At 41.3% G+C, this 16,582-nt stretch overlaps 2 protein-coding genes across 3 annotated transcripts in view; one reads left to right on the top strand and one right to left on the bottom strand.

Moving 5' to 3' along the window:
- The window catches only part of CERT1 (ceramide transporter 1), a 77,958-nt gene extending 72,047 nt beyond the window's left edge, over positions 1-5,911 (top strand). For both annotated transcript variants that reach the window (XM_059491899.1, XM_059491898.1), the window contains 3 exons: positions 455-584; positions 1,696-1,832; positions 2,954-5,911. In XM_059491899.1, the coding sequence (XP_059347882.1) occupies positions 455-584; positions 1,696-1,823 (258 nt within the window). In that variant the 3' untranslated portion in view covers positions 1,824-1,832; positions 2,954-5,911. The remainder of the gene's footprint in view (positions 1-454; positions 585-1,695; positions 1,833-2,953) is intronic.
- Positions 5,912-8,559: 2,648 nt separating this feature from the next.
- On the bottom strand, positions 8,560-9,514 carry MED18 (mediator complex subunit 18). The gene is made up of 2 exons (XM_059492406.1): positions 9,407-9,514; positions 8,560-9,245 (listed from the first exon to the last, which is right to left on the bottom strand). Exons 1-2 carry the CDS (start codon positions 9,477-9,479, stop codon positions 8,692-8,694), a joined length of 627 nt encoding a protein of 208 aa, XP_059348389.1. The 5' UTR covers positions 9,480-9,514; the 3' UTR covers positions 8,560-8,691.
- Between the last annotated feature and the right edge of the window lie 7,068 nt (positions 9,515-16,582).

Below are 16,582 nucleotides of genomic sequence, written 5' to 3'. Positions count from 1 at the left end.
CAAATATAGGAGTAGGTTTGTATAATTACAGATAGGGTTAAGTCTCCGTTTTACAGTTTTGCCTTGGTTCTGTGAGATAATAGCAATGGTCGTTTTCCTTCGACTGCTACTCCATAGCCTGCTTTTAAAGGAAAAGTTAACTGTTATTTGTAAATGCTGATACATTATTCTTTAAATCAGTTTCTTTACTGATTTGTCACAACACTTGAAGTAATTAACTTATAATTTGTTAAGCAAGCAGAAACATGAGATTCACCAACATTTTAGATCCTTTCCCTATCCACCATGTATCATTTTACTAATTTTCACGTTACATCTGTGCAAGTGCTAGAAAGTAGACTCTCAGAAGCAGAGCTTCTAGAGTGTCTTAGACTTCATGATGAAAAGATGTTCATACTCAAGTACGCTGAAACAAATTTAGTTTAAAGCTTACAATGTTTCATATTTTTGGCAGCTGAACAATCGCTGTGTCCGTGCCAAAATAAATATTGCGATGATTTGTCAGACGCTAGTAAGCCCACCAGAGGGCAACAAGGAAATAAGCAGGGACAACATTCTGTGCAAGATTACATATGTAGCTAATGGTAAGTATAAAGTTTTTCAGTATGACAGTCACGATAGATGTTAATTTTGGGAAGTTCAATACTGGCACAAAAATAAAAAAGAAAAAAAAAAGGCTTGATGCCTTTTCCCCTTTCTGTTGTATCTATATATAGCATCACCTTTGTGTTCATCATGTTCAAAAGGTCTCAAATTAAGGTGCTACATGAACTGGTGAATGGGATCATTCATTGTGTGGTACTCTGGGAGGAATAAATGGAAGAGCTGTGTAGCTCAGTTCTAAGTATATAGCCTTGGGGTGGAGGAAGGTGAGCAGAAATGTGTGCAACTAGAATGAGTTGGCATAGCTTTTAGTTTCAGTAATGATATGTTGGGTTTTTTTCATGTACTACTAATTTTTTTTTTCCCAATTAATCTCATTAGGCTGAAAAGCTGCTGATTGTCAAAGCCAAATTGTATTGTTGCTGTACCCAATGTTTAGAAATGTATTCTAGTATTGGAGAGACATGCTTACTATCTTCTCTCCCAGAGCTACAAAACACTTCAAGGGTAGCTTGCTCAGCTTTTTACTTTTTTTTTAACATTTCCAAATTTCTTAAAAAGTAGTTTTCTCTGCTAAATTCTGAACTGTGACTATGTGGGAAGTAATAGCTTTTTCAGCAACATACTTTCCTTGTGAATGAAAATGTAATTAAAAATCAATTCAGGTTTTGTTTAAATGCTTTGTAATCATTTGCAGGGTGTTGCCTGTGTGGCAGTTCTGCAGGCAAATGCAGTAATTATTGAAAAGTTAAGACTGACTCTGCTTTCTTTGAAATAAGAAGTCACTCAAGTCTCTTTCTCTTTGTTTCTTGGAAGCCCATAGAGAATATCCTCTTCTATTCAGGAATTTTCCCAAGACTCACCATGCAGCATATTTAATGTTTTCTAAATAATGGCATCATAGATCTGGACTGAGCTTGAGTATTACAAACAGAAAGTACAATACAAGCCTAGGGGCATAAAAAAATCTGCTGTTGGTTATTCCTTCTTGTTACTTCAGGAGGAGTTGCAGGAGTAATTAAATAAAAGTTACTTTTTCAGCATTTAGTGGAGTTGCTTTATTTCAATGTCCTTCTTCCTGTTTACTTGTAGTGAACCCGGGAGGATGGGCTCCTGCATCAGTGTTACGGGCAGTGGCCAAACGAGAATATCCAAAGTTCTTAAAGCGTTTTACATCGTACGTGCAAGAGAAGACAGCAGGAAAGCCTATTTTATTCTAGTACTAGCAGGTATAAATACTTCTAAATTTTTTTTCACCATTTTAAAGGCCAAATGAAAGTATGCAATCTGGGAATGTCTTCCATGATTAGCATGGCTTCAGTGCTTGCTTTAGCATGCAGTATACTTTTAAAAAATATGTAATTTGTGTGTACTGCTGCACAAGTTAGCCAGCATTAGTTTTCATAGGCTTCTATTGGTTCACTTTGCAAGTTTTTGCATACATGTCCAATTTATATAGAAGTAAAATAGGATGAAGTACTGGTTTTTTTAGCTATCACAGGCATTTTGCATTTGTTCTGAAAAAATACATACTGAAGTTCCTCTAGAGCCTCATGAGTTTTTTATAACTTAAATTCTACTTACAATTGTATATTTCATAGACTATGAGTACATTTCAGTTTTCTTTTATATTGACAGAATAGTTTGACCTAGGATTTTTATTAATGGAACTTCACTGACAGACCAGCATGAATTACTAGAACATTTAGAAGACTGTGACTTAAGTTTTTCTTCCTTTCTGATGAACCTAGGAAAGAAAAATTATTTCCAGATGCTTTCCAAAGTCAATGGAAGTATTGTTTATGGTATAGGTTATTGGCTAATCTAAAGTTTTTTGAACAGTTAGATGACGATATGACATTAGAAGAGGATTTCTTGATCACTTTGAGGATATCTGAGCCCCTTAGTGTTAAATAAGACCTAATTTATTTTTGCTAATTTTACTTCTGCTATGTATTTCATTTACTATAAGTGCCATGTCAAACCACAGAATTCTGTTTAGTAGTGCTAGTGTTACAGCATTATTCAGTCACATCTGAAGATGAGTCTCTATCACTTTTTCTATGTGTGACATAGGTTACTTCTATTTTTGGATTCTGTTTACTGTGTCAGACTCCAAAAGTCTTAGTTGTCATTCTTCTGTGACAGGTATCCCTTTAATGATTCACAGTTTTAAATTTAAATTGTTAGAGAAGCAGTGTAAGTAAAGCATTAGAAACATGGCATCACAACGCAACAGTTAGCATGTGATCATAGCAGTCCTGATGATACCTAAGGTGTTTAACAAGTTCATTTTACTTGCAGTATACAAACTTTTCAGTGCTGTATTCTTTTCTTTGCTTACCTGCAGCAATCAGAACAAGACTGGGTGAGCATTCCACATGGGAGAAGTGACCATGCACAGAGCACTCCATGCTGGAACGAAGGATCTACAGTCTTTTTATGGCCCAGGTTCTAGGCTTTGTGTACTGAAGTGAAGAAGTGTTGCAACACCATGGGCCTGAATATTTAACAGTAGCTCTCTCCTGCTAACTTCCTTGCTGAATCAGTGTGTAATTATAAATATATGTATTGATAACATGTATATGGCTCTATTTTTATTTGCTTGCTTTAGAAGAAGAAAAGCGCATACAGCTTTGAATCACCAACATGGGCTTCTGTGTTAATTTTAAACAAGTTATAGAATTTCATTGTCAACCTTCCTAACATACTTGTGCAGTTTTTGTGCATGTGTAAAAAGCACAAGAGACAAATGCACATATAGCATACTGTATGTGCTTTATATGCACAAAAATCTGTGTGATATTTTGGGGTTGTTGAAAGGAGTGGCTTCAGTAAAACCTTGGTAACTTGTTGGCAGGTTTTATTTTGCTTTGTATAATCACAGTTCATTGCTGCTGGTTTCTATAATGAATCATCTTGTTACATAAAATGCCAGTTAATATCTGAGGGCTGTCAATATCCTTATGACTTTGCCTTTTCTATTGTCTTACTCTTATGACGATCTTTAGTTCTGAAGGAGTAAGAATGTGAAAAGCTTTATTTTTTTCCAGATATCTTTATATTTCTATTGTATTTTTTAGTTATGTAATATGTGCTGCATAATTTTTGTTATTAAACATGATCCAGAAATACCTAGAAAGATTCTGTATGAGAGGGCAAGAGACTGCCTAAAATCTGGGAGACATCTGTCCATGCTATCTGTGGACTGCTTTCTTGGATGATATCTGGGGCTTTCCCAAAGCTGTGAGAAGGTACAGTATAATATTTATTGAAGTAATTTGGATTACATAAAACAACATTCCCAGTCTAGATTGAGGATGAGTACATTATTTTCAGATCCTGCATGTGTTTTCCTCATCTCAATAAAGCTGTGCTATGAGGTTCATGTAGAAAATTATTTGCCTCTTGATCAAAAACTCATCAGAGCTGTAAGAATGCATAGTTCTTGCTGGAAAGTTCCCTTTAGCTGCTGTGAAAATTTAAATGTCACATGTTTGCCTGCCTTTGATTCTGGAGATACTTGTTAAGAGAGGACTGTGTTGGGCTAGTACTGAATGTGAGGTCTTTTATCCATGTCCTATAGTTGGAAACTCTTCAGAGACTGCTCGGTGTTTCACTAAACTGGGTATCTTGAGGAAAAAAGTTTCAGATATATTTTCTTTAAAAGAAAGCTGAAAGTCAGATTTATTTGATATAGTGTGCTAGGTGCCTGAAAAGAGATATAATACAGTAACTTAGTGAATATTTGGTTAAATGAGTAAATATGATCTGCATAGTGTTGAAAAATGTCTCTGTTCATCTTCTCTGTAGAGATGAAACCATATCTAACACATGATTACACACGCATGCAGATTTCATGCTCCATAACTCCTCCCTTTTTATTTGCCTTTCTCTAATGGTGTGCATGGAATATGCCTTATTACAGAGTTACTCTGTTCATTTGAATATGTAGAAAAGTGCCTATATGGTAATGTTAGCAAGGCAAATAAGATGAAAATTTGTACATCTTTACTATATCACCAGTGAGCATTTTATATACCAATGTTAAAAAACAAAATCTTATACCTCAAAATGTACGTCATCTTTTTACAATCACCAAGCAGTGGTACATTCCACCATAGCCACTGATGGGAACTTTAAAAAAAAAAAAGTCCAAAATATAAAGAGTTTAACTCCTTATTTGCCATTTCTGGTAATTGTTGGAACATGGGCAAGTTTATTAATTTAATAGGATAGCTTTATTTTACAAAGGTATGGAAAGTTTACAAAGCAGTATATAAACTTATATCATTAGTTGCATTTGCACTAAATGTGATGTACTTTTGCGATTTATTCTGTAAATAAAATGACACTACAGATACTATTTGTAAAGAGTATGTTTTACTTTTAGATAAAGGCACTGGTACTTCACTGTAGCTAGCCCTGCCCAATCAGATTTGTAAGAGGCTTTTTAAAGACTATGGAAGGAGTTACGTGACTGAGAAATCATTATTAATGGACCTCTGGGAAAGTAATCTCAAAAGGCAGTAGGCCTCTCATATTGTCCTTGTGTGAGTAGCCGTTAGATCCTTTCTTCTGGAAGGGATGTTGCTTTTATGGTTTTATACAATTTACCCTGTCTCTTGAGCCCATCTCTCTTGTCAATCACTGCCATGTCTGTGCGCTCTGAGTTCATTTCCTCCTGTTAACAGATCAAGAGTGTTAACACAGCTGTGGTGGTCTTTGCAGAAACAGCTTCTGACTCTAGAATGGTTGTTTTGTAAGCTAAACCAGTTCAAAAGGCTGAAAATGCAGCAATCATAGGATATTGTTCTCTGGATATCTGCATCTGTTTGGAGAATTTGGATGATGCCAAACTAGATCTGAAGGACATGACTTGATAGACTTGTACTGGGAATGAAGATGAGATGGTCATTGTTATTCTGTCTGAGAACCTGAAAATCTTGGACAAATTTATCTGTGAAAAATGTGATGCACTTTGTAAAAACCTTACCTTTTACTTAATTGGGCTGAGCTGGCTTATCTGAAGTTGTGCAGATTCTCTTTAATCAGATTGTCCACCTGTATTTTTGTCAAGTTGTACAGATAATGCTGTATTTGAATTGCCACTGTTCATTTACAGACTTAAAACATGAATCATATTTTTGAGTACCTTGAGTGTGTAGAGTTGTAACTGTTCTATAATAGCTTTATGATCCTAATGATAAGTTTTAAAAATTAAAAGAAGTTGGCTCTTACATGTTACAATCACAAATTTAAAACCAGTATTTAAAATTTAAAAAGTATTAAAAATTATGAAGAAAAATCTTGGCTTCTTGTTGTTTTTAACTTCCCAATATTTGGAGAAACCTTGCCTTTTAAACAACTTTTAAATCATGAATGGAATTATATACAATATTCTAGTGCATGGAAAACATTTAACAGGAAAGCAGTTTACTTGTGTTACGACATCACTGAGATGAAAACATGAATGCCACATTAGTTTACACATTGAGAAGTTCATTTTGTGCAAGCAATCAGAGGGGTGTTAAAAGGTGCTCCTGGTAGAGTGTAGTTATAATGCAGAGCACTTCCAGAGTATGTTGTAAGGAATAATACGATTCTTGGAGCTTGCATGGGAAGAGCAGCAACCCAGGACTAAGATGGGCTAAAGCATAAAGTTACGGCTTTTCCAAAGAAAGAGTAATTTTTAGTAACTGAGATAAGCTTCCATGAGCAATTTTTCTTAATAGTAGAAGTAAGTGGTCCCTAATAGATCAATAGCAATCCTACCTTTACTTGTTGCAGTGATTTCTACTTCTTTATATAGCAATCAGGAAAATTAGAAGAAATCTTACAGGTATGCAGGACTAGAGGAACAGTTTGAAGTAACAGAAGGCATTACTTGAACAGAATCAAAACTTAAGCACAGCTATATCAGGTTTCTTGTAATATATTGCAAAACATAGAGTCCTGAGGTAACCTCTCACCTTGGAGAATGCAGGTATTTTACCTGGCAAAAAGAAGACTTTTTTTTTTTACCCCCCAGAAAAAGTCGCATTTCACATTCATGGTACCATAACTTAACGTGCATAATTTAAAAATTAGATACTTTCCAGTAAAGAGGTTGAGCATTTCTGTAACTGCAGTATCATTTGACCCTGGATGATGAATGATAATTAGGGCTATGACACACAATTTACTGGTGTGAATTACTAACACTAATCATCTTCTGTCTCCACCTTTGACAAACTAAGTTTTATAGGAGGAGAAAAATACATTTTGTTAGAAGAAAGGGACACACTTTGAACATTAGCAACTTGAAAGTGTCCTCAGCTGTAGCCATTGATGCAGTAAGCTCTTCTCTCTGCACACCTGCCTCTTCTGTGCATGGACTACGTCAGCATAAGGAAGCCTGATACTGAGGATTGCTCTAGTTTTCAGGGTTTAAACTCTCCTTAAAAATAAAAACTTTTTTAATATTTATTAATTTGGATCAATCAATAGTTAGACCTATTGTCATCCACAAGACTTCCTAAACTTTTGTGTGCCAGGAAATAAGCCACAGATTGTAAAGTTGTAGCCAGTGATTTTTAACTAGTGCAAAGAGTGGCAAAATATGACAACAGCCCTAACAATTCCCATTTGCTGGGATAAGACTGTCACTTAACTGTGGAACAGCCTAGGAAGCTCCTAGGAAGTTATGCCCTGTATATGAGAGAATTCCAGCTTGGAGGCCCAGGACAGCGTGCTGTCTTGGTGAGGGTGAGCCATGCCCAAGTATGAGCAGAACCGCAGGTGTGTTTGTACCCTCCAGAAAATACCTGTAGTCAAGGTGATGAGCAGTGATGCTGGTGATGCCTCACTGCTGCCCTGTTGGAAATCACTGCTCTGTCTTCAGCCTGAGGGTGCTCAAGTACCACCCCAGTAATCAAGGCCTCCCCACGCCCCACATCGGAGCCTGCAGCACTGATCCAGTTGAAAATGTAGCTATTAAAAACCTTCCGAAGCTTCTTCTGAGAGTAACCCCTGCCTTTAGTTGTTTCATAAAGCACTTGGGGTGCTGAAGGGTGGCAACGTTTCTGACGGAGCTTGGAACACTTTAACAGTGGGTGAAATGGTTGACCTCTGCAAAGAACCTGAGAAATTTCAATGAGCTCCTTTATCTTTCCTGGCTTTTATTTGACTGAACTGTACCTGAAAACTCTCAAACTTAATTCAAAAAACACTGAATTATCATGGCACTACCAGGGTATAAGCATACTAAGAGAGATGCTAAGCAAAATCATCAGTAATTCAAGTAACAGATGCTGATTTTTAATGAAAAACTGTGAATAATTTTTTTTATATAAAGCACTAAACATTTCAATATTTAATATAGCTGTCAGCTGTGAGAAATTCAGTAATAAAAAGTACCTGGTAATTTACTTTCTTATTAACAGACTGTCCTAACCAATTCCAGTGAAAATAATGGAACACTGTCAAAAGATGTGAAAACCACTTGCAAATGTTAGTATTACTAGATTTTCTTCCAACTCTAACTGGTTACAACAGAAGAAACAGTTTCCCTAACAAGTAGCTGTTCCTGTCATATAAGGTTTGGTGAAGAGGTGTACAGTTAGTTGCTCTTTTATATAGCAGTTTCTATGTTTATGCTTGTGTGAAACAGCACCTCTTGCATTAAACTATATTGACTTCATCTATTACTGAAAAGAAAAAGTTTTGGATTACTAGGTAGGAGACACAAATTGTGCTCTAAAAATCTTAAGACAGTAGTGGGATCTGGGTACACAGAGGGATGAATTCCACTAAGTCTTGACATTTTTAGTGTTAGGTAATAGGCTTTTTAAGTTATCTCCCATGCAAGAGAAGGAAAATGTTGGTATTAACATTTACTGATTTTTTTTGACAGTGCTAATTTAAAGTGTCCACTTTTGTTCAAATTCACAAGTGAAGGAAAAAAACACTCAGTAATTATAACTGCCAAAACTGATATATAGTACTTTATTCCCTTCTCCCTGCTTTGATTTGCCCACAAAAAAACTTTTTAGAAAAACATCCTTTTCTGAAACACAGAAACAATGCCGTAATGGCCCAGATTTTCAATCACATTAGTCTTTTGGGGTCAATTTTCTCCAGGTGTACTAGAGGCTTCAGCTGCTCAGCAAAGTTCCTCATGTCATCAGAAACAATGTCCTGTCCTGCTGGCGCGACTACATTGAGCTCCACCAAGTAGGAGAGGGAGAGCGGCTCAATGCTCTCCGTGTTTCCTGGCATCAGTATGCGGAAGATCTTGTACACCACGATCTTCATGATGCCCTTGCGGAACACGTGCCCTTTGGCCACGAACTCATGGTCCATGCGGAAGCCCATCTCCACCAGGAAGTCCGTCAGGTTGTCGGACGTGGCGATGTCCACGCAGTTGCGCACCAGCGCGTGGCGGTTCTTGTCGCCGATTTCGGGCTGTCCCAGGTAGCGCAGGTGCCAGGGCATGCCGCTCTTGTCCATGGAGCGCCGGGCGCGCAGCACGAAGGGGCTGGCCTGCTGCCCCTTCAGCAGGAACACCATCTCGTGGTCCAGGAAGGTCTCGGGCTCCATGTTGTCGCACAGCCCGCGCAGGCGGTGCAGGAGGCTCTCCAGGCTCTGGTCCAGCACGCTCCCTGCAGAGACAGCGCCACGACCATGGCCTCCCCCACAGGCCGAGCCGCGCTCCCTCCGCAGCGCGCCCGTCCCAGCGCCCTCCGGCCCGCCCGTGCGCGGCGCCAGCACCCCACCCCCTCCTCCCCCGCTGCCCGCGCTGCTCGGTCCCGCAGTCGCCTACCTTGGAGCAGGTACTCCATCATGTTGATGGTGCCGCCCGTGACGGGCATCATGGTCACCGGCGGCGCCTCCATCGTGCGCTCCGCACCGGCCCCGCGGCCTCGGCGGCAGCGGCGGGCAAGGCGGGCAAGGCGGCAGCAGCGCCTCCTGGCGGCTCGGCGGGGCCGGCGGGGGCTGCGGGTGGGGCGGGGCCGGCGCTGGGGGCGGGGGCTGGAGCGCCCGGCTCCGCTCCCTCACACGGCCCGGGCGGGTTCCGGAAGCGAACACCGGCCAAGGAGGGACCGGAACGCTGAGTTTTCCGCCTCCCCTTGGCCTGCCGGACAACTTCCTTAGCCCCAGGGTGGCGGAGCGCTGGAACAGGCTACCGGGGAGGTTGTGGAGTGCCCCTCTCTGAAGCCATTCAAAACTCACCTGGATATGTTCCTGTGTCACCTGCTCTGGGTGACCCTGCCTCAGCAGGGGTGTTGGACTGGATTATCTCCAAAAGTCCCTTCCAACCCTAACGATTCTGTGATACTGTATTTCTGTCTTTTATTCTAGTTTGCTCAAACCCAGGGATCAGGAGGTAACCCACGAAAGGCTGGCTCTGTGGTCATGAAACCTCTACACTATTTATACCTTTTAACAAACAAAGGCATCAGCATTTGTTGTCTGTAAGTTGTATGACTTTTCTCCTAATTAGTACTCAGACCCTATTTGCTAGTTGTATCTCTTGCTTCTCCAAGAGAAGCGCCCTTTTAGGTTCTTCCAGGCATGGTTCTCCCTCCCCTTTGGATCGGGGTTTGGTGGTCAATGAGACAGTGGTCACGGTCATCCACTGCTGGAATTACCTTCCCTCACTTACTGCCCACTCCTGCTGACTTCACTCCTGGCAGCTCGCATCCAGAGAGTCCATTTATCTTGGCATTGTCTTCTCCTTTCCTCAAAACAAAAGACGCAACATTCACAGTGCAATTGCTTAATCATAACTGTTAAGCTACAGCTTCTGATTAACAACTGAAAAAAAACCCCAAACCATTGCAAATTTGGTTCAAATCTTGAGACCTCAAATCCTGAGGGGCCCAATTCTCAAAGGGCTCACTGCCAGCCTCACCCTGATGCCTCTGGCTTTGGCTGTTATATTTTTCAGATTCTGTGCTGCCTTAAGGCATCACCCCAGCACAGGGGGCACAGTGGAGGAGAATGGGAGGCCAGCAGGCAGGCCAACCATCAGGGGTCATCCTGGCTGCACCCACACCTCTCCCCAGGGAGAGGTGGCACATGTAATAAATTCTGTGTAAATTCCCCACCAGAAATGTTCCAATCTGTCTCTTACAGCAACAGCAAAGGGGTTGATGCTCTTGGGAGTTGGGCACCAGGCATCAGCTCCTGCAGCAGTTTGAGTTAAAACTGTTACCAGAGGTGCAACACATGATTCATTGGTTTGGAAAGGCAGAAATCTCATCTGGGCCTGGTAGGGTGTGCACCATTTCTAGGCAGAAAAGCTTCTGGTTTCAAAAAGTGATGAAAATGCCCAATATGTACCAGGTGAATTTGTACCTGTCAATACTCAAAATAGAGTTATAAATATGACTTTCTCTTAGCAGTTTTTTTTGTGTAGCAAACCTTTAGGCCACACAGAATGTGAACAGTATGTCTGTCTTTCCTTTATCAGTATCTACACAGCTGTGGTATTCCCTGCGACCCCCCAGAAAAATTATATAAATTCTGGTACAAGCCAAAGACCTGCAAACGAGAAATGGCATAATTGTGCCCTCCCAGAGCAGTAATGGTTTGTGTTACCCCTGATGTACCAGAGGTAGTTTGGAGTACTGACAAGCAGGGGTGACCTGAGGGGTGGAGTGCAATCCATGAGGGGAATATTGACAAAGGAGGGAACCACAGCCCAGGGAGCTGCCATAGTGGATGCACATTGTACATACTCCCCAGATTGCAGATAAGAGGCTTGTGTTGAAATAAAGTAAGAAAATAGTCAACAAAAGGTTTGAGTAATTGTTTTAAAAGCATTCCTAAGCTTCAAGGACCAAAAAATAGGTTTCCTCTTATATATGGATCAGCTTTACTTAGCTGGTCATCATCATCATACAGTTAGCATGGAAAAAATATTGAGAAAGATAGCTAAGAAAAGTAAAAATCAATATAAAAAAGTATTTTAGCATTTCAAGAGGGGTAATTTCTGAGGTTCACTTCTCTCTGTGGTGATACCAATTTTCACTTCTGTCTAGCTGAGGTGCATAATAGTGTTACTACAGATGCCTCATAAAACTTAAGAGGATGTCAAATTTCTGTCTCGAAGTAAAAATTCTTTCAAATTCCACGGCTGTCACTACTCTGAGTAGTTTTGCACCACAATCTGACAAGCTATGCAGTAGTGCAGTCCAGAAAAGAAATGTCCCAAAGAGGTCATCCCATTCCCCTGCAGTTCTAGAAAATGTAGGTGATAAAATGTGCCTCAGCCACAGCATCTCCAAGTACCTTCACTGGCAGAGTAAAAGGCAGCATAGTCCTGCATCTGCTGAGCTGCTTGTCACTGTGGGCTTGGAAGATCTAGGGTACACCTACATACCTTTAAGGTATCCTAAAGAAACTTTTTCTGCAGCTGTTGAAGATGGGATGCAGCAGACACCAACAACAGGTGGTCAGACAGATGGAGGAGGTGGAGAGAAGCAAAGATAGTAATTAAGAGTAAACGTGTTATTCCCAGCCACCCACCTACATTCTGTTCAGCTCCCTTGAAAATTCATCTCACTCAGCTCTCTGTGTCAGGGAAATGGGCTGCCCATGTGGGACCAGGCCTTTATCTCAGCTCTGTGTCACATGTCAAGTGCTCAGAGCAGAGCTCTGCTGGGAAACCTCAGGTGAACTGAGTGATCCAGCCATGATCTCATTGAAATAATACCAGCAGAAGGGAGGGTCAGCTAGACATAAACTGGATTAAAGGTTTCTAAAACTCAGAATTTTTTCTCACCCATGTTACAGACTTAAGGTTCAAATCCAATTTTGTTACATCTATGAATCAAATATGCTTTCAGATTAAGCATACAGCACTCTACATTCACTCACAAATTAACAGCAAAAAGTCTTCCACCCCACAAATCTATGTGTTAGCTTTTTGAAATTATTGCAATGAATCACACAATTATTTAGGCTGGAATACATCTCAAAGTCATCAAGTCCAACCTATGACTGAACATCACGTTCTCAATTGGACCATGGCAGTGAGTGCTGCATCCATTTTTTCCTTAAACACTTCTGTTGATGATGACTCTACCACCTACCGGGGCAGCCCATTCCAATGCTTGACAACTCTTTCAGTGAAGAAATTCTTCCTGATGTCCAGCCTGAATCTCCCCAGGTGCAGGTTGAGGCCATTTCCTCTTTTCCTGTCACTTGTTGTCTGTGAGAGGAGAACAATCTACACCTTTCTACAAACTCCTTTCAGGCAGTTGTAGAGAGTGATAAGGTCTCTCCTGAGCATGTGGTCTAGCTTTAAAGCTTGTTTAAGATGCAAGTGCTTAACAAAATCAAACCTAAATTTCACTTGCGTCTCATGGGACTAATATCTCATACAGTATGAGTAAGTACATTTTAAAGGGGCTCACAAACTCCTTTCCACTTCTTTTCCCAGGAATTAAAAGGGCAAAAGCTCCTGAAACCTGAGAGTTTTCAACTTGCTCTGCTTTGGCAGACTTGCAACTTTCAAAAAGGCCCATTTGTCAATGACATTTTCTGGGGTTTAGAGGACAGTTAGGGTATTAAGTACCTTAATTAGTTTATGAAGTCATTACTTTGTATTCCTCTCTTTGCTCACCTTTTGGAAGAGGAGATTTTTTCTTGAATGAAATAACTAGACTTGTGGTGGGATAGCCTTGGCAGAGTGAAATGCTGACCATGGGTCAAGAGAAATTAATAATAAACGTCAGGTAATTTGTGACTTACCATGAGCCTCAGTCTAATGCACATTATGATTTATTCCTCCCCACCTCACAAAGCAAGAACACTTTCCAAACGAGTTATTTCAGTGAACTGGCCAGCCTGGTGGCTTGAGACTTTGTGCCATTCCTAAGATTGTATCGCCAAAGCAAAAACTAAAGTTGCATGTAATTTTCTATGCTATGTGCTTGCATTCCCAGGATTTTAAATGCCAAATGTAGAGTGCATTGTTAGATACGAAAAGAAACTGCTACAAGGAATTAAATTAGAATTTTCTGCTCTTCAGACTTACTTACCCAGGAACAATTTTCATGAGGGAAAACCAAGATTATCCTACGAAAAGTATAATTCTGTTTATCAAGAAACTCTGTGAACAGTGGTGTCACTCCTTGCACCTTATAGACCTGCCCATTCTTTTCTCACTAAAGAGGCATCTTTTAGAGCCAGTATTCCCAAAGGTTGAACTAATTTAACCTCTGGTGTTGTAAAACTGTACCAGCTCACACAGAGCTATGCCAGCTCTCTCATAGAAAAGATGGGGAGTGACTCCTCTGTGTACCATTACATTTGTATGTGGCTTCTTTCAAGTACCTTTTTAAAGGAAGTTTTACCCTTAGCAACATCATTATACCTGAGCATAAACCTGTGCAGTGGGTGAGTGTGGCTTGTGGGTGAGAAACTGATGCAATCAGTGCTGGGCAAAAGAAAGTTGCAACATTGCTCATTTGTTTTGAGGATGAGGGAACATTTTTAGTTGCCTAACTGTGGTCCTTTACTCAATGGTCCTGGGAGAGATTGGTAATTGACATCATTTTTATGGCATAGTTATTTTCATCCTGGTGTTCCAGCTTGTGAAAGTGTGAACTGACCTTGTAGAATTCTTCTCCAAAAGGATAAACTGGGTAAGGAAGAAATTATTTCTTGTGAGGGTGCTGAGATGCTGGAACTGGGAAATTATGGCTGGATCATGACTGGAAGTGTTCCAGGTCAGGTTGGATGGGGCTTTGAGCAACCTGACTTTATGTTTCTGGTGGCGGATAAAGAAAGAGGTGATTTTTTCCATTCTGCTACTGCTGCCTGGTATGAGCAAGGAGGGAGAAAGGAAATATGGCTGGCTCCTGTTGACACTCAGGTTCTGTCTTGTGCACGGTGTCCGCAGGAGAGGCCTCCAGGAGGATCCAGGGAGAGTAAGAGAAATGCATCATGTCTGTTTCACTGTATGCCATCAGGCCACACAACAGGAAGGAAGAATGTCAGGAAGGAACATGTCAGGTGCATCAGTCTGATGCCTTTCTAGCCTATGGACTCGACAGTGTTAGGTTTAGAGTTGGACTCAATGATTCTAAAATTCTGTTCTAAACAATTCTGTGGTTGTCTGGTCTAGTGAAGGTGTACGTGCCAACAGCAGGGGGCGTTGAAATTAATGCTCTTTTAAGTCCCTTCCAACCCACACTCTTCTGTGATTCTAAGAGCTGGTCTTTACTTGGCTGTTGTGGATCTCACTTGTTGTGGGTATTGGTGCCAAGATCCAGATTTTCTATTTTTATACAGGCTGTGGCTGGGATGAAATTGGTTGTCTCCATAGCAGCCTGTATGAGGCTGTGTTCTGGATTAGTGACTAAGAACATTGGTTACACAGCACTGTTTTGGCTGTTGCTGAGGAGGGGTTGCCAGCATCAAGGCCTTATTTTTGTCCTTCTTTTTCTCCTGCATTTGCTGCCAGTGAGTAGGCTAGAGGTGGGTGAGAGGCTCTGAAGGAACACAAGGAGTCACATCTAATCCCAGCTGCCCACAGCAATATTCCATACCAGATGCCATTGTGCCCAGCACCAAAAGCTCTGGGAAAAAGATGAGAAAGTGGGGACATTCATGGTTATGGGATTTGTTTTCTCAAGTAACTGTTAGTGTGCCAAACTGTTAGTGTTCCTCTGCTTGCTGCTAGGGAATTGTGATTAAATTCTTTGGTTGCTTTCCATGTGTAGCTTCACTTTATCTCCTAAGCAGTCTCTATCTCAATCTGTCTTCTCATTTTTGCCTTTACAATTTCTCTTTCCTGTCCTGTTTAAATGGGGGTGAACAAGGTCAACCCACCATATTCTTCTAGAAGGCCTGAGTCCTAGTGGGAATGGAATGGGAGCAACTTATGAAAGCTGGGGCTAAAGCTCTTGGGGTCCCCTAAGAGCAGACCGAAGTAAAGCTGGTGGTTAAGGCAGGATGCTAAGTAGTTTTTGCATTGTGTAATAGACTGCAAAAGCCTTGGAGCACTGAGGTGAGATTAACTTTGGAAGCAGGCCTTCCCCCTTCCACAGGCTAGTAAGCAAGGTGAGCCTGAGGCCAGCAGACATCTCCAGGCAGGAGGACAAGGTATGGAATTGTCAGTTCTAGGGGTGTCACTGGATGCACACCAGTGTCACTTCTTACTCTGTGTATAGGACAAGGTGGACCTGACAGGAATACAAACTTGCCCTGGGGCAAGACAGGATCCCAAACTATCATCTTGTTTCAGCAGGTATCATTGTGCAATATAAACCTTCCCTAACCAAAGCCAAAGGGAAAAAGAGGATATGATGTTGAAAATGGTAAGCCATGTCCTAAAGGAGATGGAGAGGATCACATATCTGAAAAACACTCTGAGTAATAGCCAGAGCTTGCACTGCACCCCACAAGAGAGCTGGAAGGAGTAGGACAGGCCCTCTACCACAGCTTTTCCCAGGGCTGTATTCACCTTATGAGCAAAGTTCACATCAAGGATGAAAATTGTCCACTGTTTGTGCACTGACATACCCGGTGTGTACTTGTACACTCCTATGAGAAAGCAAGTGGTTTCCCAGCTGTGCTCTTTCCCAGGAATCAGTGTGCATGCCTAGGAATGCCTGTGCTGGAGCCTGGCAGAGCCACATCCCCCCAGGTCAGCACCGGCCATACCAGGCTTCCAGTATCACCGCTCTGCTCAGGGTGCATGTCACGGTGATGTGCATCCCTATGCTGGAGCTGCTCTCTCCATCAGGAAGGTTCAGTAATGCACAGTTCACTGACAGAGCCTTGCAGCAGCTGGGCAACAGCTCTCTGGTTGGAGCTAGCTGGGGCTGGAGTGCTTGCAAGCCTCAGTGCTGAAACTGCCACACCAGGCAGCAAAAGGGAACTGGTGTGTTACAGGGTAAGTTAGATTCAGCACACAGAGGAGAAAAGAGGTAAAGAAAGAAGCAAGGTGGTACCAGAGTCAAACACACTATTTTAAATGTTT

Source organism: Ammospiza nelsoni, chromosome Z (assembly GCF_027579445.1).
Source record: "Ammospiza nelsoni isolate bAmmNel1 chromosome Z, bAmmNel1.pri, whole genome shotgun sequence".
NCBI classification, from domain to species: Eukaryota; Metazoa; Chordata; class Aves; order Passeriformes; family Passerellidae; genus Ammospiza; species Ammospiza nelsoni.
Note: the sequence above shows the minus strand (reverse complement) of the source record. Positions and strands in the feature narration are given on the sequence as shown.